The sequence below is a fragment of the Melozone crissalis genome, unplaced genomic scaffold (assembly GCF_028551555.1).
Source record: "Melozone crissalis strain CALT ecotype California unplaced genomic scaffold, PUWL_Pcris_2 ptg000027l_1, whole genome shotgun sequence".
NCBI lineage: Eukaryota > Metazoa > Chordata > Aves > Passeriformes > Passerellidae > Melozone > Melozone crissalis.
In genome coordinates this window covers 986,808-1,012,146 of record NW_026535805.1, presented here as the reverse complement: position 1 = coordinate 1,012,146, position 25,339 = coordinate 986,808, and the positions used below count along the sequence as shown (strand labels likewise).

At 46.8% G+C, this 25,339-nt stretch overlaps 1 protein-coding gene across 1 annotated transcript; it reads right to left on the bottom strand.

The window, feature by feature from the left end:
- Positions 1-117: 117 nt before the first annotated feature.
- DUSP10 (dual specificity phosphatase 10) lies at positions 118-25,058 on the bottom strand. Its single transcript, XM_054279764.1, has 4 exons — positions 24,998-25,058; positions 22,612-23,457; positions 5,356-5,733; positions 118-2,343 (listed from the first exon to the last, which is right to left on the bottom strand). Exons 2-4 carry the CDS (start codon positions 23,411-23,413, stop codon positions 2,078-2,080), a joined length of 1,446 nt encoding a protein of 481 aa, XP_054135739.1. The 5' UTR covers positions 23,414-23,457; positions 24,998-25,058; the 3' UTR covers positions 118-2,077.
- Positions 25,059-25,339: the final 281 nt, after the last annotated feature.

The window sequence follows — 25,339 nt, the reverse complement described above, 5'->3', positions numbered from 1 at the left end:
CAGGAGCAGTCACAGTTCAAGAAGTTTTGCTTCCTGGGCAACTATCACTGCCAAGGATGTTTTCAACAAAAGGACCAATAATAATCATAGAAAAGAAAAAAAAAATTAAAATTCAACTCCAGTAGAAAAATAATTTAATAAAGGGATAAGTTTCAAGAAAGTATCAGTATAGTAACAATATTTTAAGTAAAATGTCCACAAAAATATACATGTCTAATGTGACTATACATTAAGTTTTCCAACAGGTCCTGTTTTACACTTGGTTCAGTCCATGTAGGTTTTCATCTAGGAAAAGCCTTTACTGCTATCAGCCTTCCTGGGACAGATCAGTTTGCACAACAGAATCACATGGAAAATGTTTTCTAACTCCTTTTAGGGTCATACAAATAAACTTTAGAGGTGGTAACAATCCAGAACAGATCAGGTCATACCATATCATTAAAAAAAAGTGAGTACAAACAAGGAAAGTGAAAGTCAGCTGCCCAAGGGACACAGGCAGAAACATCAGCCCTACAATACACACCACACAACACTGACACAGCTGGAAAAGGAGGGGCATGAAGGGAAGAAGGGCAAGAGGGAGGAGAAAATCCCAGGAGGACAATTCCCAGGAATTGTGGAACTGCTAAACAAGGGGGCTATAGAAAAGCCAGGGAAAAGCACATGTGACTAACATATGTCTAAAAACTGGACAATTTTGTAACATAGAAGATAAGCTAACTACAGGAATATGAAAAGGAATCAGTGGAGATTGTTTATTTCTTATTTTTCCAAATGGCTACTGAGGTGTAGAAATAACAGGTCTGTTCCAAAAAGCCCTTACCAATAGTGCTAATTCAGCCGAACCAGAAAGAAAAACCTGGTTACAGAGAGATGGAAGAGTACAGCAGAAAGTAAAGAAAACATGTTCCACCAGCAGAGGACAGGAACGCAACACTGAAGGGGAGATGCCAAACAAGAGAGATCAATGTTGTCAATGGGAGAGGTACAATGCCACAAAAAAACAAACCAAAGGGAACAAAACAAAAACCCCATCCCATAGAAAGAAAATGGAAAATGGCTAAAGAAATAAAAGGACACACACTTTCCAAAAGATTTTTTGTTTTATAATCAAATTTCTTTTACATAGACAACTGAAACACACCAATATTTTGTGCGAAAAATATTTTTAAATAAACTTTGCTTATTCTACATTTTTGTACATTCTGATATACATATGTAACAAGGTTTATGGCACTGTAACCAGGATCAAAATCATACAAAGGAAAGAAATAATTGCTCTCATTTATCCTTTCTGAATCAAGCTGGCTGCTGTTGCACTATTAGACTTTAAAAATTATTATCTTATTATTAGCGGGCAGCCAACTTCTTAATTGGTTTGAATACTCAAAACAAACCCCAAATTATTATTGCACAAGAAGCCAGTGAAGGCATATGGCATAGAATGATCGAAGTCCCTTACTGTTAAAACTTAACACCCCAAAATAGAAAAATAGAACTGGAACATGAGACACGCCAAATAAACTTTGTTTTCTTCTTTAGTTTGAGTCAGGAGTGTGAAAAGTGCCTTGCAGACTTTTAAGCTGCTCTGATTTCCTTTGCATCAGTGAGCATTTTGCAGAGTCTTTGCAGAATGAAGGCCCTTCTGTTTCAGGGAGGTTTTTTCTGCTTTGTTTTGGCTATTTGTGTTTCGTCTTCAACTTAGGTTTCTTCAGTCTATGAACCTGCACAGACTACTTAGCCATAAACTCTACAAGTAGCCGGAGAGGAGGGAAAAATAAAACTTAAAAGAAAAAAAGCCCAACATTTCTTCTTCCTGTTGTTTTTATTTTAAAAAGTACTGTTTTTGCTCTGAAGCCTCCCTGTTGTGACGGTGTCTGAGAAGGAAATCACAACAGCATCCCAAACCCAGCAAAGTCCTTGGATCTTTTAAAAACCTTTCCTTACAAAAAAGGTTTTATTCACAAAAAGTTTGCCACAAAACTCCCCTTTGAAACCTAAAAAGAAAACCCCACAACCACCCATCACTGCCCCAAATCAGGTGAAGAACAGGTTCCACCTCCTCGCAGCGTGGCCGTCACACGACGGTCTCGACACCGATCAGCTTTGGTGTGAGGATTCGTGGGGTGACTCCATTGTTCAGGTCTTCTTCGAACTCCAGTAACTGCCCCATAAAGTTAAGGTTGGGGGAAATGATTGGTCGTTTTCCTTTGACAAATTTATAGGCATCTGTCATGGTCATGCGTGTGTGCTTCATTAGGTACGCAATAACGATGGTGGCAGATCGGGAGACACCGGCCTGGCAGTGGATGAGGAGACCTTTTCCACACTGATGAGCTTCCTCTGCAAACAAGACAGACAAAAGAAAGTAAGATTTCTGCCCGTTTGTAAATCAGAACAAGCTCAGTGCAATTAAGAGTAACTTAATGTGAAAAGTTTCCTGATTTGGAACTTTTCATGTTGTCTCTTCCCCTTCCCATCCAGCACATCTTCCCCCAAGGTTTCAGAGCTACTGAATGTGAAACCCCCAGTCCACTCTGACACTGAAAATCCTCACATCCATTCTCTGCTCTTTATTAGTGGAACCATGCATTGAGAGATGCTGCTTCACTGCCAGGGAGCATTTTGTGAGGAGGGGAAGGTCCATGATGAGGAATCTCAGGCTTCATTTCCACCTCAGTTGCAACACCACTGCATTATGTCAGCAGCTCAACCTCCCTGTTTTTCAGAGCAGGGAACCACTTCTAGAAACCAGCTATTTTCAGATTCAATTCATAACAATACATGTGTTTCAACGCCCTGTCCTCTGAAGCTTTACAAAAGTACTCTTGAAATGAGCTTCAGTGGGTGTCTCTGCTGTGGTGCCTCTGCAAAAGGAGGAGCTGGATACACACAGACACACCACTAAGATTCATCACTTACAGGGAGGCACCCTGTCCAGTATTTAGGGGGGATAGAGTCCTTCTAATCACATGCTAACAGGACATGAGAGAGGACAGTCACTACCATACCATCCTCATCTGCCACAGCTTGCTGTTAGAACAGGAGATGGAACTTTCAGGAAGTCACACTTCCAACTACTTCTTTTATTTCAATCCACAGGAGGAACATGAATTTAGTCTGCAGGTTTTGGCATGAATCCAACCCCACCAAGAGTACAGTTCAACCCACCCCACATGTTCAACCTGTACTGTGAGAGCACAAATGAAGCCAACTTCCCTCTAGACATTTTTGCCAGTTAGTATTTCAGAAAGCTGAAACTCTCAAACGCATTTTGACACACATTCCCAGAGATGATTTCACTTCCTATGGCTTTAGTCTTAGCTAAACCTGGGGTTGGTGGTGGTTTTTTGAAGACATATTTAAAGAAACATAGGCAAACAATTCACAGTTTAAACATTTCCAAATCATCTCAAATGCAATTTAAAGTTTACCCTGAGGAAGGGAAAGTTTTGACCGGTTACGTCCCCAGCTGGTTAATTTGAGAGGGAAGAAAAACTCTCAATGGAGATATATTTGTTTATTAAAACAAAGACTGACCCTCAAGATGTAATTATTAAAAAGGAAGTAAAATCGGTTTTGAAAGGGTTTCTAAATCTTTCCAGAGCAAAGCTGCTTTCTCTGCTCTTGGTAAGGTCACAAGCCAAACACTATCTTTCAGTGGTTTTGAGAACTCCAATCCTGCAATTCAAGGGGATGAGGGGAGCAGAAATCTCTCTCTTGTACCTCAGAAAGACCTCAATGGAGCTTCACAGTCTCTTTACCTAAGCTTAGCCTATTGCATCTCCTCATCTTGTTGAACTTGAAGTTTAAGGTTTTACTGGATTTCTTGATACAGCTGTTTTCCTAGAGGATCAAAGCAAGGTTTCCTTTTCTCTACCCTTCACCCAAACAAGTGTTGACCTTCCCAGGCACACAGTAAACAGCAGGTTGGGAAGCTGACAGCACTACTGGTACTGCTGGGACTGGGTTAAGAACCAAGGGAAAATTTGAGTTAGAGATCCTTCACACTGTAGAAGACAAGCCCAAAGGCTCAGAGTGGTAAGAGTCCCCTGAACTGCAGCATAAGCAGTGATTTCTCTATTCACTCCACTAAAGCAATGTGGCTGCAGAACACAGGCACCAGCACACCGTGACACCCTGCCAGACACAGACAGGCAAGGCTGAGGAGCCCTCTGCCTTGAGCTGCCAGCCCTGCCCGGCACACTGCAGGGGCAGATGGGCTCACAGCAACCTGCTGAGCCTGGCCCTCCTCCCTGCTCCCACAGCTGGGGCCCAATCCCTGCTGAGCCTGAGTGCACCTGAGCACAGAGCCAGCACAAAGGAGGGCAGGGAGGAACACGGCTCTGCACCTCCCTGCCATTATGGGGTCAGGCAAGGACCTACACTGTGCTGCTCACACAAACACACTTCTTCCTTTGTCTAGTACTCCTCCATCAAGCCTGAAGTATTGGTAAAGGAATTAGCTCAGTCTCAGCACAAGAAAATAGAATTTTATGTCAGTGGTTCCCCTGGCATATTTCAGAAAACCTCTTAGGACACATACTTGTGCTAGCGAAGCACCTTTACTATGCCACAAAAGCAGTGTCCACAAAGACATCTAGAGGGGCAAGGAAAGGTCCTCAAAAGCTTTCAGTACCACATGCTGAAGCCCTCTCTGACCAGCCCTGCTTGAAGTGGCCATCTGGCTTTAGCCTAGCTGAGCATGGCCCCAAACTTGACTGAGGGCTGTGCTGTGCTGATTGTAATGAGGTCCAGAACAACGCTGCTGGGTCACTTCCTCAGCAATCTCCACAACAAGCGGTGTGTCTGTGGTGACCTCTCTCACACAGCCTACAGGGTTTAGAGGCTTATTAATGCAAGTTTTCATCACTATCCGCTCAACCACGCATACACTCTGAAGCTACAAATCTAATGGTGGAACAAGCCAAGTGTGAAAGTTTGTCAGTTTTCTCATTAAGTTAGCAAAGACTGAGAGACCATTAAGAACAGTCGCTATGAAAAACTGGCTGAAAGCCACTGTGTGGAAACTAGGAATTCAAAGGAATCAAAAAGAGGGGGTGACAAAAGTCTCAATTTTTTTGAGTTTCCTGAATTTAGAAGCCTGGAGGTAGGCGTTACTATCACTGGATAAAAATTGTAACCTCGGGCTACTTAACCAGATGGGCCAGAGATGAGAAAGGACAGAAATACGACGTGCCCAGCATTTCTGACAACCCAAACTAAAGGAAATATGGCCTTAACCAGCCTTCAGAGTTGCTGGCAAAGCATAAAGTTCACTCTCAATTGTTATAACAGGTAAAAATAATAACAATGAAAAAACAAACAGGAGTATTTCCAGGCAAGGGTAATTACCAATGAACTCAAAAGCCTCTTCAAAATACTGCCTGAGATTCTGCTTGTTGCTGTCAGTGGCTGGGAGCCGTTTGTAGTTGAACATGCCTTTCTCATAATGGTACAGGGGCAGGTGAGTGGTCACGTTGATCACGTAGCCGATGTTCATCCTCTGCATTTTCTCCAAGTCCTGAGCATCGTGCTCGTTTCCGAGGAAAAGGAAAGGCAGGATGGGGGTGAGCTCAGCGTTCTCAATGTCTGGCGTGGTGGGGATGGACTGAGGTAGCACAGGGGGCACGGCGGAGGCGCCGCCCCCTCCTCCCCCCTCAGGGCACTCCTGCAGCTGGAGGGAGTTGTCACAGAGGTTTTCATGGTTCTGCCTGAAACCGCTGAGTCCTCCTGGGAAGAGAGATCAAGCAGATACTTTGGTTAGATACCCCAAGATTCCTTCAGAGCACACAGTTGGGCCACAAGGACTGGAGCTGGTTCTGCTGTCCCCATCACCGCTGTAACAGTGCCACGGGGCTGTCGACAGCAAGGGTGGCATGAATCAGCAGCAGGCATTGTCCTCCCTCTGCGCGGTGGATGGTGCCAAGGAACAACAGGGCTCACAGACAAACATGCCTCTGTGCAACATCAGCCTGCTGGGGCTGCCTCACCTACCAGCCCACGGGACAAGGAAGGTGTTCCAAGAAAGAAACTTGACCAAAACTAAGGGGCTATCAGCACACTAGAGCAGAGCAGCAAGCCAGCTGGGACAGTCTTGGCTTTACCTGCCCTTTAGCAGGCCTGCAGGGCATCCCCCCCACCCAAAAGCTCTGAGGGGGATGGGAGCAGCTCACCCCAGCATTGCACCAGGGAACAGCATGTACCCATCTGTGCGCCCAAACAAAAGAAAACCACTCCTTGTAACCCAACAGCAACTGAGGTGCTTGCTTAACATGTGGCAAACAGCTCTCCTTCTGCTGCCCCAGCCACCTGAAAATATCTAGCAAGAGTTATTTTTAGGACATTAAAATGGAGTGGGAAATGGATCTGAGGGGGGAGGGAGAAGTCAGTTTTTCAGTGAAGGAAGCTGATGCCTTCCCTGCTCTATTGCTGGCTTTTTCAATAACCATTACCCTCCCCTTACTTTTTTCTTTTTTTTTTTTTTTTTGAGGAGGGTGGCTTCACAGAGCTGGAGCAAGCAAAGTGGACCTTCTTTCTACACCTCATTCTGCACTGACATCAGCAGCAGGCTCCCCACCTGCTCAGTTTCCATGGCGATCCCACAAAGCACACAATGACATCAGCTGGCATGACATCAGCTCTTTGAGTGCAAACAATACAAGAACTACTACTTTGTGCAAGGCCTTTGGTAGGAGGCAGCAGCGTTCCTGGGAGTCACTGACGTAATGCTAACAGGTGGCTCCTCTGAAAGAAAAAGGCGGAAAGAGGAGAAACGCAGGGATGTGTTCCCCCCCACCTCACGCACGTTGCTGTTGTACCGGGATGCCTGAAGTCATGCTCAGCATCAACACGAGCCAAGTGCTCAGGCTCAACTGCACTTTGTTAACTGCAAGCCAAAAAAAACCCAGGAGAGGGGAGAGTGACTAGAAGTCACTCTTTCTAGAAGTTACTAGAAAGAGCCCCACTAGCCAAAATAAATGCGGAATGCCACCCTCCCAATAATGTTATTCAAAAAAAAAAAAAAAATAAAGAGAGAAGCTATTTGTCTTTTCCATGCTCTTTCACAGTGATCCAGTGAAGGCATTAAAGTGAAGCAAAATATGCCTCCACTCAGGCTCTGGATCAGACACAGCAAAGGGTTTCAATGCCTACTGTTGAGGGCTGCAATTCAAATGTCCAATTCAAGTGTCTGTGACATGCTCAGGGTGGGACCCACCCAGGCCCATTTCAGTGCCCTGTGCTGTATTTGAGGGGCACAAGGCACTCAGACTAGTTACAACCATCTGAGCCCCTGTAATGAAAGTGTCCTTTTCCACATCCAAACTTGTGTCCTTCACGCACTGCTAGCAACGTCATTTCCCTGAAATCCTTGAAATGCCTACAAAACAGAATATTTCCCCTGCCTCAAAAATGTGCTTGTCTTCAGTTATTTCTGCTGTTTATAGGACACAGAGCAAACAGATTTGCATTAAAGATATCTATTCTTTAAGTTGTTATAACAGGGGATCTGGCTAGAAAGAAGAGCAAGGACAAAAACTGGAGCTCAACTGCACCACCTGGCCTCAACAGGGCCTGAAAAGTCTTCTCAGTCCACTCAGGAAAATAAACAAGATGATGGTCCCCAAGCTGAAAACGTCTGAAGTCTCATCTAAACCAACAGCCCCAGCCTACAGTCTAGGCTAAAGACTAAACCCTAACCCACATTCCCATCTTTCTGAATGGGCAAGCAATCCATTCAGATTGAATACTCCTGTTTAAACAATAGCTAAGCATGCTGGGATTCCCAAGAAAACCCCTGAAAAAGATTTTTTTTAGTGACCCCAGAGCTCATTTTCCACCTCTCCTGCTGACCTCTGGGAATAAGCAGCCATAGGTGGAGGCAGAACCCCACTGGTTCCTCACTCAGGTGGGGACACACTGATGGTGTGGCAGGCACCATCTCACTTCACCAGCTGTCTTGTAAGACACAGCAGAATATCAGGGCAAAGGATGGGAAGGGACCCCACATACAACATACGGAAGATGCCCCAACAAGTGGAGTAGCCAGACATATAATACCTTCTTTCACAATTTTTTTTACAGACATTTGCCAGCATTACCATTCCTAATGTCAGTTCACATCCCCCACTCTCCTTGATCATCTCCTCATGTGAGAAGAGAGTTAAAAAGTCAGTTCAAACAATATTTAAAGCAACTCTCAGAGAAAATGTTCCTGAAAGAACACATTACTGGGGAGAGGATGACTAACCTGAACTGGCTCAGACATGCCAGCCTGGGGAGGACTGGACAAGAACACTGGTACCCAGGAAATGATGCAGCAAAATGCAGTCATGGCAGCAAGCTGAACTCTAATCGAAGAGCAGGAGCTTAGCTCGTATCTGTGCTGCCATATGAGTCATGCAGGTCCCAAAACGGACCCAGACACCTCCTGAGTGCTGTTCCATTCTCAACACACACCATCCTTGTACAAACTGATTTATGAGGCACTAGAGTAATTTAAGTGGCACTCAAGCACGTATAATGCTCAGGCTTTTCTTAAGTTTGAGACTACCTCCCAAAACAGGTCCAAGCAAAGTTAATAATGATCAGTCAGAAAGAGAGGGATGGATTTTCCACATGAAGGTAAATACAACATACAAAGTATTCAAATGCATCTGTATTCCCTTGGCAAGCTGCTGCTATTTCGGTTCATTTCAAGTCTTCATTTAGGGAGAGTAGAAAAGGTGGGAGAGAAGAGGCTGATCCCACACCAGAGGCCAACACAAATCTCTTGCAAGCCTGGTCTAAGAGTTGATTCACTAAACTCAGTAAGGTGCAAGACACCACTGCTACTGACCACAACTCCAGATCACAAGGAAGCTCAAGGCATGGATGCAGAGACACAGCTTGGGGTTGTAACAAAAACTGCTTTGTGACTGACCCTGCCCAAGCCTTTCCAAACCTGGGGAATGAAGGAAGCACTACAGAGGGCAGTAACAGCACCTGTGGCCAAGAAGCACAACTTAGCAGAAGCCTCTTACTAGCACAAAAGCTGCATTTTAAAAGCAGCTTTTCAGATGCTGTTTGCAATATGGGAAAAGCCTTCATCATATAGAGACAACCTAAGTAGAGAGGCAACATAATATATCCACCAAGAAAGCCCGTGGGAATGCATGGCAGTCTGCTGGAACCACAGCCAGAGAGTCTGGACTCAGGAGTGTAGCCACCTTCAGTGACAAACCAAAATGCCAGCAGGCAGATGAGCCACTGATGGATGTCCATTTCAACACTGCCCTGCCTGCAGCCCATCTCTCCTGGCTTTAAACACTCCACAGAGCTTGTAATGACTAAAGCATGAGCAAGTATGCCCAGCCAGTGGGATGCAGCCTGTGCATGGGCACGGACAACATCCCAAGTGCCTCTGCTCTGTTCCAGCACGGCTGCTGGGCAGGTGTTCAGAGGGTTGAACCTACCCAAACCCAAACAGAGATGGACATACAAGGACACTCAGCACTCTGGGGAACCCAAGGTATTTCTTCCATGAGGAAATCAATCAGTGAAGTGGAATCCTTGCTGGCAGATGGCCTCACATGGCATTTAGCAGAATACAACAGAACACCAAGGGCTCTTTGCTCACCACTGATGCAAGACCCAGGTTGCAGAACCCTTCTCGCAGTTGTAACTGCATGACATTTTCCAACATCCTGCCCTGCCAGAACAGTTAGTAAGTGACAACAGACTTTGGAGTGTCTGAGGCCTCAAAAATTTTGGAGAAGTTTTAAATCAGCACCTTATGTCAGCTATTCCCACTCATTTGTTCAAATTCTCTGCAGCCATCTGCCCATAAACATCTCACTTAATGCTCCTCAAACTCTCCCATCAGGCAGCACCCAAGCAGCAGCTGCACACAGATTTTCCAGCTCCAAAGCCACCCAGGACCCCAGGGCTCACACCACCACTGCAAGACCAGGTGAGCAGCTGAAAAGCAGCCAAAGCAGCTCTGAACAAATAAAAAAAGACAAGAATCATGGGTCTGGCAATAAATTCATGCTTAACACAGTGTCCGTCACTTGCCATCAGAAGAGGGCAAATACGATGCAAAACAAGCACAAAAGGTACAGCAAGAATGAGGCAGCCAGCTTTTTATGAGAGACTATGGCCTTGAAATAGCATCATCTTCAAAGAAATCCAGAAAAACAAATTTATAAAAGTGGATTGGCTGGTTGGGGATTTGCTTGTTTGAGGGGATTTTTTTGTTTGTTTGTACTACTGCAGCTTTTTAGTTCAGGGTTTTTGTTGTTTGCTGTTCAAGAATATTGAGAATTTAAGTACAAGGAGTACAGTAACACCTGGCCTCCTCCTCTGTCTCTCCTTCAGCCACCACTGCTGCTCTCTGGCTGCATTACTGTATGCAAACTAGGATTTGGGTTCACAATATGCTTTGGCTCATTTGCAATATGTGTCCTATCTGGAAACAGGTTTTTGCCCCAAAGTTAAGGAAGTAAATGACCTTGTTTCCAGTGGGAGAGCTTAGAGAGAGGCAGCTACATTCAAATACCCTCACCACAAGGCAACACCTTTGCATTACCTCATCGGTGTGGATATACTTTGTTCTGAGCGTGGCAGGTACTGGGTGTTCCCGCTCCCACTGCAAACAGGAACATACTTTTATACATGACAGACTGCAGATGTGGGAGCCACATTTAGACCAAGCACGTGGTCTTAGGAGACAACCAGACCTTTTATATGGTTTTCAAAGCTGTCCAGGCAGATTTCTGGATCTGCTCATCCTTGATTACAATACCACAAAGCTATCTCGGAAAAAAAAAAAGGGGGGCAAAAAAAAAGAAAAGCAATGCACACACAAGCACAAGAAGAACAGAAATCCCAGGACACTGGGAAGTATCAGTGAAAGAGATGTTCAATCTGTAAATTCCCCTCCTCTCGTGTTGCTGGGCTCTTGTGGGGTGCACAGCAGAGAATCTGGTGTTACCACAGTTCTGGTCACCACAACCTTCAGTTGCTCAGTAGTGAAGCCAAGCTTTAAAACACCCACTCAGCATGTGCCCTGTCAGTACCATCACAGCAAACCCTGTGGCTGTGTTTGAGTGAATTTAGGGCTGAAATGTCACAGGGAGCATTTGGGGAGCAGGACAGAGACACTCAGACAATTGGTGTGTATCTGTTTAAGACAATGCTTTGAATTTGTGCAATACAGCCTGTTCCTTTAAACCTGTGACCTCATTTATTTACATTACTGCAGAAAAGCACTGCCAGAAGCAACAGCTGATGACAGTCTCATGTATTTTTCCACTAAGACAACAATTAAACTGCTCCTGTGTTAATAATGAACAGATGACTTTGTGTCAAGTTCATTCAAAGCACAGGATGCCTCAAGGTTAAGCAAACGTGACTCCAGCATGTAAAAATAGAAGTTAGGTATTGTCCAGATGCTTCGCCCACCCAGTGTTCTCCTCCCTCCTCAGCCTCTTGAGCAGGAGGGCCCAGGTCTCACAGCCAGCCCCACCATGCTCCCAGTGGCGTGAGAGGTCCTGCTGCAGGGTGGCACACTGGTCCTGCCGAGCCACCGCCACTGCAATGCCACCATGCGGGCTGCTCCTGGGCCATGGGCCTTCCGCCAAGGCAGATGCTGCTGTACAGGTTGAAGCAGAATTCTGCCATTACAGGCCCAATCCACTCCAAGGATATGGACAACAACCTAGACCTCTCTTCACACCACCAACACAGCTATGGCTGCAGGTGTAGGTGTGCTGAGCACCAAGGAAATCGTCAGGGAGGGCAAGGAGGCACAGAGGCTGCATCCATCGGGCACAGGGCCTAAGGCCACCTTGCAGTAGTAGATGCAGCCATCACACTGGCTCACAGATGTTGCTGGACTGATTTTAGCCATAACAAAGATGGTTCCTGGTGTGTCGTGGAGATTATGCTCTGTCCATCCTGAGGCACTGAAAGAAGGGATGCTCAGATCTCAGAACAACACAAGACACACACTTTCCTTGCCCAAGCAGGGCTCTGCTTCCCAAACTTGTTCTACAGCAACAGGGCCAATCCAAGCAGATCACTGTAGGAGTGTTCCTACTCTCCAAGCAGATGGCCATCTCCTCACCACAGCTAACAGCTGAGCAGTGCTCAAGGCTTGCCCTCACTGCTGTAGCAACTTTGACATGGCTGGAAATACTGTATTTGCACACACAGCAGGAAGGACAACTCCCTTATATCCACGGGGTGGGGACCTATTGGACCACACTCAGCCAGGTGACATTAGTGAACTGCTCACCTGCCTGTGGGATGTTCCAAGGAAACCCTGTCATGGGGCTTTCCCTGTCACCCACACAACATTCAGCAACAGCTGTGCTGCAAAAGATTAAGCTTTGAGCAAACATAAAAAAGTAAAAGTAAACAGCACACACACACAGCTTCCACCTCGATACACTCAATCTAATCTAGTCTCTCCCTCGAACTGAGCTGCCAACAGCACTTCAAAAAAAAGGCAAAACTTCACATTCCAAAGAACTTGCAAGGTCAGTTTTTTTCCGTGCGGGAACTATCCCGAGAGGTCAGTTTGTACACAAATTCTGGCCTAGAGGAGTCGCAAGGACATCCTTGACACAATGGCATTGAGGTCCCTTTAGAAGTCAAGAGTGCAACGCGGTTCCCCCTCAGCATCAAGGGACTTGCACACATGTTTGCATGTTATTTCTAATTTTATCTCACTATGGTTCTCACCCCTCGTCACAGCACATCCTCTCTCACTGGCTTTTGAGGTCCCTGGCCTCATCCACTTTTATTTTTTTCCTCTGACACCAGCACAGCAAAGCTGGCTCTCCGAGGGTCACATCCTGGGGAGGCAGGCGAGAAGCCACCTAAAACCCCGCTCCCTGCCAGACTGTGCCAGAGTTGCTGGCTCTGTCCAGCTCCATTCTCGTCTCCTCCCAACCACACCATCACCCCCCAGGAGCCTCCCACACCTCAACACATGACTTGCTTTTTTCCACCATCAGCTTTCACCTCTTCACTTTTCCTCTTCCCGTGACTACTAGATCATCTAAATCCATTCCAATTAGAAAAAAACAGTCTTTCTTCCTTGACCTGCCACTAGAAAACCTTTCTTGGATTTCAGTTTAACTCTTCTTTATACTTTTTTTGTCCTAAATTTAGGGTTTTTTCTCAGACCCTGAACACCCAAGCAAACCCACATATCCCATCCATATCACCCCTTTACCTGTCAGCTTTTCCAAGAGATGCTACTAACCTTTGGGCTCATCAGCCTGTCCAGAAGCCACCCTGAATAATTTGGGACCCCCTCTCTGTTTTCAAGACAGTGGTTCCAACTTGTAACTGGAAATCTGCCCTATGTTATGGGAGTGCTGAGTCTGCTTATTTCAAAATAAAAACTCAAGTATTCACAGGAAAATAAGCTAGCTTTCTTCAAACCACTGTGTTATCCTTGGGGAGCGGTCAGGAAGGTGAAAGAGAAGGCCTGCTCTGAATTTTGGTACAAGGACTAAACTATACAAGAATGTAAATAGGAATAAGGCAAGAAACCCCACATCCCAAACACACTGTGGTGACGACTCTGCAGCCACCAAGGAGGACTGGACGTGCCCTCCCTGGAGGGCAAGCGTTTATAGCAGAAACTCAAAATTAGTCACATTACAACTTCTCATGGCAAAAGTATGTGTTCCCATGGGGATGCAGGCTAACATGAAGTCCAATTAAATAATCACTGGAAATGTCAGCATAAACCCTGAAAGAATACATACTTCTACTGTGAAATGTTCCCACTGGAAATCATATTAAGAAAAAGGTCATCAAGAAATGCTAAAGCTATGTACAAAAGAGGCAGGAGAAGTGAGGGAGGAAGGAACAGAAACTATTTTAATGCAATACAATACCACAAATGGTTTTATATTGACAAAGAGCTATGGGTCTGTTTTCCCAGACAGAGGTAGAGCTGAGCAGATTTGCCCAAAACAGCAAGTTCCATTTGTTTTTTATCTGTTATCAGTTCCCTCCCTGGCCATGACCATATGCACCTCTCAAGCGAGGGGCTCCTGGACAGAGCCAGCCCAGGAGCAGGACGCGGGCAGCTGTGGCTCAGCACGTCTGAGGAGGCAGAAGGGTCCCAGCACTGTGTCAGACACACGCAATCCTGGATGCATAGGAGCAGACCTTTCTGTTTAATCCGAGCGCTTTAGAGAACACTGACATTTTCATGCTTCAGCCACCCATTTATTCTCTTTCCCCTTTTAAGGGCAACCTCTCCAGGACAGTTTCTTTCTAAAGAGAGAGCAGGCTGCCTTGTTTCTCCTGAGAATAACACAGGCTCTTTTCCAGTCCAAGCCACTGCTCCTCTACATCAGAAACACCAGCACCATGCACATTAATACGAAAGGAAAACAGGGTGCTGATATAGCACACTCTCATTTGGGAGTACCATCCATTCCTGATGAATTTAAACTCTTTTTAGACTGAAAAGTTTCTACCTTTTTATCTAGAAATAACAATATCTGGCTCTGATTTGACATTTTCTAGCAAGGTATTCCAAAACACATGAAGGAAAAACAAGGAAAGCAAAGGATGGTTTCTCGACATATCTCAGTGCCACAGAGTCCAAATTAAAAGCAGCACACTACTGGAACTAGCATGGTGTATGCTAGCCCCCACTTTGGCAAAAGCTTCAGGGCCAGCTCGGCTGGCACATACATCCCAGTCTAAATGGTCAAGGAACCCAGGCTAGCCCCCAAAAACCCCACAGGCAAAGAGAAAGTTGACCAAGATTGCATCCATATTCTTTAGACTCAAGGCAAGAAGGAAGCAGGGAGAGGGCAAAGAGAAAAAGGCATATTAACAGAATCCAGAGCTAAACAGCAACAAAACAAGGAATATTTCCAGCTAGATGAAAATCAATCCTTGTGTCCAAATAAAATAACTCCTTGTCTCCACTAATATTTCCCAGGAAACATAAGAACTCTGTTGTCCCCCAACAGTGATGATGCTCTGCCTTCCTGGACTAACACATATGAATTTAAGAATAATTTCATTGTAAATAATCAGAGTGGTTGTGTACCTAAAATATGCCAGCAAATTTTAAGCAGCAGCAAAAGTCTTATTTTTAGCTCTCATCCACTGGACAGACAGATTCCCATTACCTTAACAGAAAACAAGAATAATTAAGAGCCCAGCATCAACATAGTGCAGATCAACTGCTCCAACAGCAGCTTTTGCTTTAAAGCATTAGTGTTCAACTGCTTACATAAGGCTTAATATCACACTTTGGCATAATGAACTGGAGACAATCAATTTGACTGGTATGACAGACAGAAGCTTGCAAGTTTTCTTCTATTTTCTTTAAGCCATTGTAAGAAAAAAAAATATATATGATAATTATGTGTGGACAAAGAGTAACATTTGTTCTTTTTATTACCTTTAATTAGAAGCAGCTCTTCTCTGTTGCAGTGAATCAAGTGGGAATTAATCCAGACAGGCTGTAGACTTTTTAAGGCTAGGGCATAGTAAAGGAGTTGGAAACAAATGTGTTCACATCTCTATTATTATTCTCTTAATTTATATTTTCCAATTTACTCCTTCAAAGCCCTGATCTTGTAAGCAGGGTGTTGCATGCACACAAAGCACCACTTAACCCTGGCAGGAGCAGTGGTTCCCAAACCCTTCCACCCAGTAGGAGCATTCCTGTCCTCCAGCAGCAGGCAATGACAGATTTACATTCCCTCCTGACCCCATCATGCCCAGACCCTTGGGTGGGCACAGCCCAAGGCAGAAGCTCCCACTGCAGGAGCTGTGGGTGGCTGTAGCTGGGCTGACAAAGGGTGGCACTGCTCCAGGCAGCAGCAATCAGAAGCTCATTCCTTCACGTCAGAGGGACGAGGTGGCACCCAGACCTACAAGGTCCCGGTTGCTCCCTGCAGACTGGCCAGTTTAGGTCTCTCTGCACACACTCTCCTGGGACAGGCTCACTGGAACCAAGTGCCAGGAGATCAGAAGCTTGTGCCCCTTCTGGATCCCACTCTTTTTACTGGGAGCAGAGCATTCCTTTGAAAAGGAGGCAATTCCCTCACTCAAACAGAGAAACACATGAAGATGAACCTCTATTTAAAAAAAAAAATTCCTGGAGGCAAATCAGAGCCTAAAATTTGCAAAATTATGTGCAAAAACGCACAATCAAGGGAAGAAAGAGGATGCTCCGAAATCCATCTCCCACTTTCTGCAGCAGACAGCTGTGCTGTCCCAGGGAACCACTGTGACTGTGGATGGAGCCAGGGTCAAACACACTTAACACCAATGGCAACGAGAGAGATAAGCTCTGTGTAACAAATGGCGCAAAGGGCATTAAAAAAAAAACAAAAAAAAAAACCAGAAAAAAACCAAAAACAAACCAAACCAACCAAAAAACCCACAACAAAATAAAAAAACTACATCCAAATCAGATGAAAATAACTTCTCTACACCTCATGGCAAGTTTGTTGTGTTGGCTTAATCAGAGCTCCCCTGGCCACAAGACTGCCCTGCTATCTAGGCCCAGATTTATCCCTCTAGTCCAGTTCTTCCCTTTTTGTACCACATGGCGGACAGACTTGCTTCTCCATCTCTTCCCCTTTCCTTCAGAGTGCTCCCAGATGTGAGGCTGCCTTCACCATAGACACTGATTGAAGCAAAGAGTTTCCTGTACTAAAAAGTCACAAGATGTTTAAACAAAATGAAACAACAAAACTCCCAAGCTTCACTACTGAACCACAGAGCATTCATCAACACACTGTGCAGAGACCATGAGCACCCCTGAACCTCCCACCTGCAGCAACACATCCCCTGAATCCCTCGTGCCTCCTGCCCACAGCAGTCCCCATTCTGCCCTGTCACAGGGTGTCCTGAGTGGCACTGCCAGCATTGGTGGCCAAAGCCAAGAACACTAGTGCACATTTCAGCTTTCCCACAACCCTCAACACTCACTGGATCAAGAGTAGGCGAAAAGCCTGCCAGAGGAAGCTGAAGCAAATGCAATATTCAAGACAGCACCTTGATCCAATTTCCTCTCAACCAGACTCTTTGCAGCCTTTACTTTTCCATGAGGCAGGGAAAGGTGATGTCCATGATAAACACACTGCTCCTCTTCAGGCTCCAGCTTACCAAACACCTTTATGATAACAACAAATTAGCTTTTACAGTACAGAGGTGTTTAAAAAACTGCTACAGACTGATTCAGGTGAGAACTTAGACTCAAAGCTTCAGAAAAACAGCTGCTCACAGTAATTCAGGTCAGCCTTGTGATTTCTGTAGCCAGCACTCTCCCAAGCCCACCAGGGACTTCCCAACAAGGCCAAAGCACCACACAAAATCTCATCTCACACACAGACGGACAAGGCACTAGGTTATCTTCAGATTACCATAATCTACTTATTTAAATAGCATGACTTGACAGCCCTGCAAGCAGATGCTGAATGTTTGAGAGGTGTTTCCCTCCTGGCTGGCTGGTGAAATTGCAAAGCAGGGAAACATTGAGATGTCTGCATGTTGCTTATATTTATAGCATTTCTTCATTTTTGAGTTGTTTGCATAAATAAAAACCCCTAAATATAATGGGGCTTTTCACAGAGTAAAAAGTCATAGCCTAAAGACAAGGGATGGGTCCCCTCTTCAAACGCATCATAAAGCCAAGGCAATCTCACTAAAAACTTCTGTGCTCATAAGTGTAGTGAAAACTTTGGCTGATGCTTTGGAAGCAAATCACACATGTACAGGTCTAAAACACTTTTTATTTAAATAGCCCATCTGTACTAGTTAAGATCCAGACACCACTCAAAGGTCAAACACAGCTACCCTTCCATCCCGAGCCTCTCCGAAAGGTTCTGCTCACCTCGAGAACAAAAAGCCAGAAGACAGACGAGCACACCATCCTAGAGAGACTTCAGTCGAGGAAATTCTCTGGCAGGGCAAGGCTAAGGGCAGCACATGAGGCATTCAGCTAATTATAATCCAACATCTACCTACCAGGAACATCATAGGGAATGTTACCCCAGTTTATACAGAACTGGAACCAGATTTTTCTTTACAAGCATCAGAGAGGTTTGCCTAATGTAACATTTTGGTTCTTTATTCCATGGGTATAAGAAACTGGGGAGCAAAACCTGGGGCGGGGGGGAGGGGAAATCTCCTTTCTATTGCTCCCTTTCCAAGGCACTGCCATTGCTCTCTTTCCAAGGACAGTTAAAATGTGATAGGCACCATGCAAGCCAGCACAGCAAACTCTCAGATGCCATAATCTCAGAGAAAAAGCCACATTTACCATTACTGTTGAATAGGCAAAGTGTAGAGGTACCTCTCCTCTGCAGAAGTACCCTCAAAATATGTCAAAGACCCTGGTCGCCAGCCATACCATCATCCCAATTTACCTATATGCAAAAGGTAATGACACATACAAACAATTTTCTAGTGTGATGGCAAAGAATATTTTTTATTCCAGTAGAAAGATACTTTAAGCACCAGCAATCAGAGTCTGAACACCAAAGGTGAAATCTCAGCCCTGACAGAGCTCGCAGAAGCTTTTCCCCGAGTGAATGATAGGGCCAGCTCTCCTCTGCAGCACAGAGGGAATAAATTTTATTTTTAAATGTTAAGTGACTCATGTGAAATGTCCTGTGTTTTTAAAACTACACATTTCCCTATTACAACCATGACCTAATACTTATTCAGTGGAGATCTCTGGTGGAAATAAGTGCCAGGCACATGTTTTGTTGGTCAGCTGGATTTGTTGACCATTACATCAAGTTTTACTTTCAAATACACTTGTGCAGTGTAATCCAATTAGGGTTTAAAGCAACACTGACACTGTTAAATTCTACAATTAATCAAAGTAATAATTAAGGTATTTGTACAAGTGACCAGGTCAGGTATTCCAAAGGCAGCTGATCACAGTATTTACATGAATGTAGGAGAATATAAAGCAAATAATTATTCCTTTTGTAAGGAATAATTATTTGCTTACAAAGCCCCTCTGTAGTCGTTTCAACTTTGCTGATATGTGACTCTAGTGTGGTAAAAGATCTGAAACTATTCTTAGACCATGGCAGAAAGCATGAAGTGGTTTCTTGGCAGGTCTTACACTCCCCACTATAATGAGAGCAAGTCACTTCATTTATTTCCCCGTCAGATGAGCAGAGAGAAGACTGAAAGGCAGAGCATAAATAAACTCCTCAGGCTGCGAACAAGAACAAAGAAACAACCAGGTTTTGTGGAGAAACCAGCTGGTTCCTCCCCATCTCCTTTGCAGAAGTCCAGCCATGAGTTTACAGCATATAGTGGGAATTAAAAAGAAAAAGCCAAATCATATTTTTCACCTCTGCTTTTAAATTCCTTGAAGTCAAACACAGCAGCCCTTACAAACTAAACACAAGACTTAAGCAGGTTCACAAAGCTCCTGCTGCTGGGTCTTGAGGAAAAGGAAGAACGGCAGGATGGAGACAATGCCACTGGACCCTGGTCAGGGAGACAAAGGCAACTCCTCTTGTGTTAAAAGCCGCCAAGATGTGCTGGCATAGATGCTTCAATTTTTCATTTTATTTTCCTTTGGAGGTTGAATTTAGCTTGTGGAAAAAAAAAAAAAAAAGCTGAACTCCAAGCTTAAATGTTTCAGTCATGGAAAACTACTATTTTTCATCTGAATGCAAATGAATTTCCCACTTTCCATTTTGAGGTCCTAGGAGCAATCTTAAGCATACCAGCCCCCAAGACTCAAGGAAACTTGTGCTATGAGCTGAGGTGCTCAGGGAAGGCAGAGATGCCTCACTGTTGGGTTTGCAGGAGGGAAAGGGGCACAGCCCTACCAAGGAGGGCCAGGGCTGCTGACCTAGCCTGGGGTCACAGCACCACGTTCTTCCCCTCCCCAAATTCAGCTTTGACATTGGCCTCAAGCAGAAGGGACACTGGGCTCATATCACCACCCCCATCTCCATTCCAATGCTAAGAAAAAAAAACTAAATTAAAAAAAAAAAAGCATCGACAAAAAGTGAGGCCTTTAGTTTTCAGCAAACATGGAATACCATGGTCATGGTGTGTTGGGGGAAATAGGACTTCTTCCTATTTTATTTATTAACAGATTGAGCAGCAGCTTTAGCCAGGACAGCTCAGGTTGTTACTGCCCGTGTACGAGGACTACCAAAAACAGGATTTTTATGGGTTTATTTTTTGTAAAAATAGACGATTTATGCCTGTCTCAAGTGTTGCTGTGCCTCATGGCAAAAGAAATAAGCAAATCTTTCTTAAGAGCTTAAATCAAAATTATGCATGTGTTACATTTATGACCAAAAAAATGTTAAAGGAAGTAGCAAGAAGAGGCATGGATAGAAAGGGAGGAACTGAAGTCTTAAAATCCTCCATGCCACAGTGTACACGAAACCCTCTCTTGTCACATCGCTAGTTTATACACTGGTCTGCTACATTAAAAATAAACCACACCACCTCTTTTTAACTCGTGCCTAATAAGGCACGCTATACATACATTTATCTATAGATCACGGCGCGGCCTTGGAAAACAGCAGAGGGTTTCTGTGCTGCTCATAAAGCCTGGGGCACCTCCGAGCCGCTGGCCGGGGGGCCGGGCAGAGCTGTGGGGCAGGGCTGTGGGGCAGGGCTGTAACCCAAGCCCCGGCCCGGCGATGGGACCGAGAGCGGCCGCGGGCTGACAGCAGCACCAAACATGGACAAGGGGGCACCGCAGCGGGGCCGGCGCTTGGACAGCCCGGCTAGCAACCAGTGTTTGCAAACACAACACGGGCATCAGATGGGGCCGCAATAAATTAGCGCCGGGCAGCGGAGAGCGAGAGGAATCACTTAGAGTAACATAGCCAGGCAAAGAGGGCTCCCCGGCCTCCCCCAGTTTCGTTTTAGCGCCCGAACACAGGGACGGGGACGAGCCAGCTCCAGGGCGGCTGAAGCACGAAGGAAAAAACGCTACCTGTCAAGTGAAACTAAATAACGAGTGCCTCCAGCGCCACGCCCCCAGCTCGGAAAGCCAGCCGCAGCCTTCCTAAATGCTGCTTTATCCCAGGCTCAACTCCATCCGACCCCAGCTGGAGCCCCGCTTCAGAGAATGGGATTGGAGTTACGGTGATGGCCCAGCAGCTCAGCGCTGCCCAATTACTGCTCTGCAGCTTCATCTCAGCCAGGATCTCATTCCAGGTACTGAAGAAGTACCATGTGAGGCTCAGAGAAGCTACAGTGTTTTCAGAGAAACACAGAGAACACCTTCAGCACTCCACTTTTCTAAGGCTAGGAAGGCTTGCAGACTACAACCACACACCCAGCTGCAAAGGCTGTACAACAGAAGGATTACCACCAGAAAGGCACAACTCCAGTGGCAGCCTCGCTCTGCCAAGCGCCTCATCTCCTCCTTCCACATATGAAGGGCATCATCGTGACCCCAGAGACTCAATAATAGCATACTGGGATCCTGTAGCAAGTATCAAAACAAGCCCAGCATGACCACACTCTTACCAGGAGCAAGGGGACAGTTCAGCAATTTCAAGCTTCCACAAGATACACAGAGGAGTATCTCACAGGATCCCTAGATCCTACAAAGCCATGAAACTCAGCTGAGGAAAAGGGATAAAGTACCAGCCCACTGCATTCTCCTGCCAAACCGTGCAGGTTGGAAGTAGCAAGCTGCACGGAAAAATTAAGCAAATTAAATACATACAGTATGAGCTAAGCAGCAAATCCTTCCATAGTTTCCCACTGCCACAGCCAGTCTCTGCCAACCATACCTCCGAATGGCATAAGCACCCAGGGGAGAGGAAATTTAATCTAGAGGACAGCATTGTTATAAATAGGATCTGGAGAATAAAGTGAAGTGTCCTTGGATGATGCCTTAATTGGTGGGGCTCATCTCCACCAGAGCATTAAGGGATAAACCAAATTCCGTATTAAAACAGGAGCCTTTACAGGAAAGCCATATACATACATAAGCACTCATACACAGAAACACACCACTTTCAGATCACTCTTTAAACAAATAATTTCCCCCTGTCCATTAGTCTGACCCTGTATCACCAAAACTGGGCTTGATTGCTGAAGTTGTGCTGACTGGTCCATGATACAACGCCTCAGACCAAGTGACCTCCCTCATCTTTCCTCCCCCCTCCTTCTACTCTCCCACTGTCCATCTCCAGCGCCTATGAGTCCAGTTTTACATGGACTAAAATAAGGCTGCTAAGTAAAGGTCAGTCTGACAAACTAAAAGAGAAGTATCCCCTCCTGGACCTCTGCTCCTTGAGCTATAAATACTCAGAATAAGCACTGGGGGAAATTCTTTGTTTGCACAGACAGACACCAGGAAGCACATTTCCTCCTCCTTACACTTTTCACCCCTCCTGCTACTCAAGGACAACATCCAGAAAAAAGCAAGCACCTCTCTGCTACCAGCACCATGATTTGTCCATGGAAGGCATTTGCTTTGCCACTGGTGACTTGAGACACCCAGGCCTTCCCAGAGATAAACAGATGCTTTCAAGGTGCAACCATCAGCAAGGCTAACAGCAGAGAGTACACACTGCAAAGCAAACCAACACACTGTGTCTGGGCAACAAGGAGGATTACCTTTTAGGACTAAGGGCTCCTTGCCTTCTCGCTTGAGTGACTCCAGCACTATGTGGAGTGGCTGGGAAGGCATCACCCTGCTCGGCTCATTGGTATTCTCATCATAAACTACAATTTCTTTGGAAAAGATTCTCTTGAAGGAGTCCTTGCCTTCCCGGCAGGAGATCAAGTCCAAGACTGTGATCTTGCCCTGCTGGAGCCTTCTCCGGCTGATCTTGTCAGAACAGTTAATGTGGACAGCCCCTTGAATGTGGCTCTTATTATACTCCATGAAGGGCCTGCAGTCAATGATGACAGGACCTTGGTTCTGTTGGTGGCTCTTGCTGCATTTGGTCATCTTCTTGGCCAGATCATTGGGGTAGATGATCTTGATGCTGGTGAGCTGCTTGGTGCTGCCCGAGACGGGGCTGCCCACACTGCCCAGCGGGCTCAGGCTGCCGGCATTCTCATTGCTGTTGACCATTTGGTTGGCAGCGCAGGCAGGGGAGGCTCCGGCGTGGGTGCTGCTGGTGCTCGCTTGAGTTTGGGCCTGAGTGTCCTTGTCGTAAGTTGCCACAGTGCAGCAACTGGCACTGCTGCATCCACAACTCAGAGAGCGTGCAGAGCCGTTGGATGAGGGCATATACGTGAGATTAGCAGTCTTTAGGGACACGACAACTCCGCCGAGCAGACTGGAGTGGCTCTCACCAGCAGAAGAAGCAGATTCAAGGAAGCTGGAGTCTAAACACAGGTTGAGATCCTGAGGTCTCACTGGCCTCGAAAGTGCCACTACTACCCTGTCGTCTAAAGGAGATGGAGGCATGAGGAGGCTGAGCACTAGCAAGTTAAGAAGAACGCAAGATCACCCTGAAAAAGAAAAAGCAGAAGGGAAAGAAGACAAAAGGTGATGAAAACAGATCATGAAATCACATAAACCAAGAGATCCAGCAACTTATTTTGCCAACATTCATTATCCCTACAACCCCTTCTGACAGTTACCAGCTCACAGTAGCTGCTAATAAGCCTTTTCAGTGCTGCAGAGAATGCTTCAGCTATCTGCATGTGCGCCCATAGCACGCAGAATCCACACGAGCAGCCTGGACTGTGCAGTGACACCCAGGAGAAGGCATTTAGCTACATGCAGATGGTACTGAGCTATTCCGAAACCCCAAGCTGCAAAGCTCACCACTGATAACGACAGAGGCACGTTCCCTTACCCCGTTGCTCACTGAAAAGAAAGCAACTACTGGGCTGAGTCCATTACAGGGAGGAGCGTGCAAGAGCTGAATAGCTGAATGTGTCAGAGATGATATGCAACTTTTCCAGCATGCTGGAATAAAATTAGCCTGTGAATAAATTTTCTGAGACAGTTACAAACTTGAACACATAAGGCTAAACAAAAAAATACCCAATAGAAAACAAAAAAAATTAGCTCCTGGAGATCCTTATAAGCGTGCACCTTGCACTTCCCTCTCCCTGTTAGAGGTGAATCCAATCCCAGTTAAGCCCTTAGCTCCAAGCTCGGGATGTCTCCTGTTCTCCAGCAGCCCGTGAGGTAAATTCCCGCTCCCCACCACATTTCACAGCGTCTTCAAAGAGTAGTCCCCTCCGCCCCAGGCAAGGTCACTGCCTGCCCCACCTTTGCCTTCCCATTTGCTAAAACGCAGCACGCAGGATTTGAATCCCCGCGTTTCTACTCAGCAGACAACGAAGACGACAGGAACAAAACACCCAAAGCCAGCCCTGACAGTGCGTCACCTTCACCAGCAACTTTGGGAGCAGCCGCAGCTCTCTCTGAGAAACCCATCCCGGCACCAACTTCACCAACTCCACTAAGACCCCGGAGCGGGGCGAGCACTCGCAGCTCCCGCTGGCCGCCCCGGCCGGCTCTGCACCGGGCCGGCTGGGAGATGTCCATCCCGAACAGGGGATGGCCGGGGGGCACTGCCACCTCCAGCAGCCACCGCTCTACGTAGCAAACCCGCGGGTGCCTCCGGAGCGCGGAAAGGCGCCGCGACCCGCCCGCCCGGGCACGGCGGAGGTGCCGCGGCTGGGCAGCGCGGGGCCAGCGGCGGCTCGCTCGCTCCAGAGGCATCCCCAGCCCGTTCTTTTCCCAACCCTCCCCTCGCCCTATTTAGGATAAGAACTAGGATAAGGGCGCCCCGAGCGCATTCGCCTGACGCAGTTAAAATTATTTAATAAAAGAGGAAGACAACCCAGTTACCCCAGCGAGGGGAGACAACGAAAGAGCCCAGGAGAAGAGAGAAGCTAAAGTTTTGCCCCCGATCGCAGGGAGCCGGGGCTACCGCCAATCGCGCGGCGGGCCGGGCCGGCGCTCCCCGCCCCGGCAGCCCTGGCGCGGGCTCCCGCGGCCGCGGCCCCGCTCCGCGCCGTGCGCCGCACTCACCGGCGCGCCGCGCTCCGGCCCGCTGCGCGGAGGTGGCGGCGGCCGCCGCGGGAGGAGCCGCTCGTGCCGGTGCGTGTCGCGCGCACTGCCCCGCGCGCCGCCCGCCCCGCGCTCCGCGCGCCGCCCGCACCATCCTCGTTACTTTCTCTTTTGCTACCGCGTAAATGTACGGCCCGGCGGGGGCGGGGCCCGCGCCGACGGGCGGCCGCGTCGACCAATCGAAGCGCGGGGGCCGGCCCGGAGGCGGGGCGGTGACGTCATCGGTAGCCAATGGGGAGCCCCGGGGCAGCCGCCGCTCCCCGCGGACGGGCGGGGGCGGCCCGCGTGCGCGGCCCCGCGGCA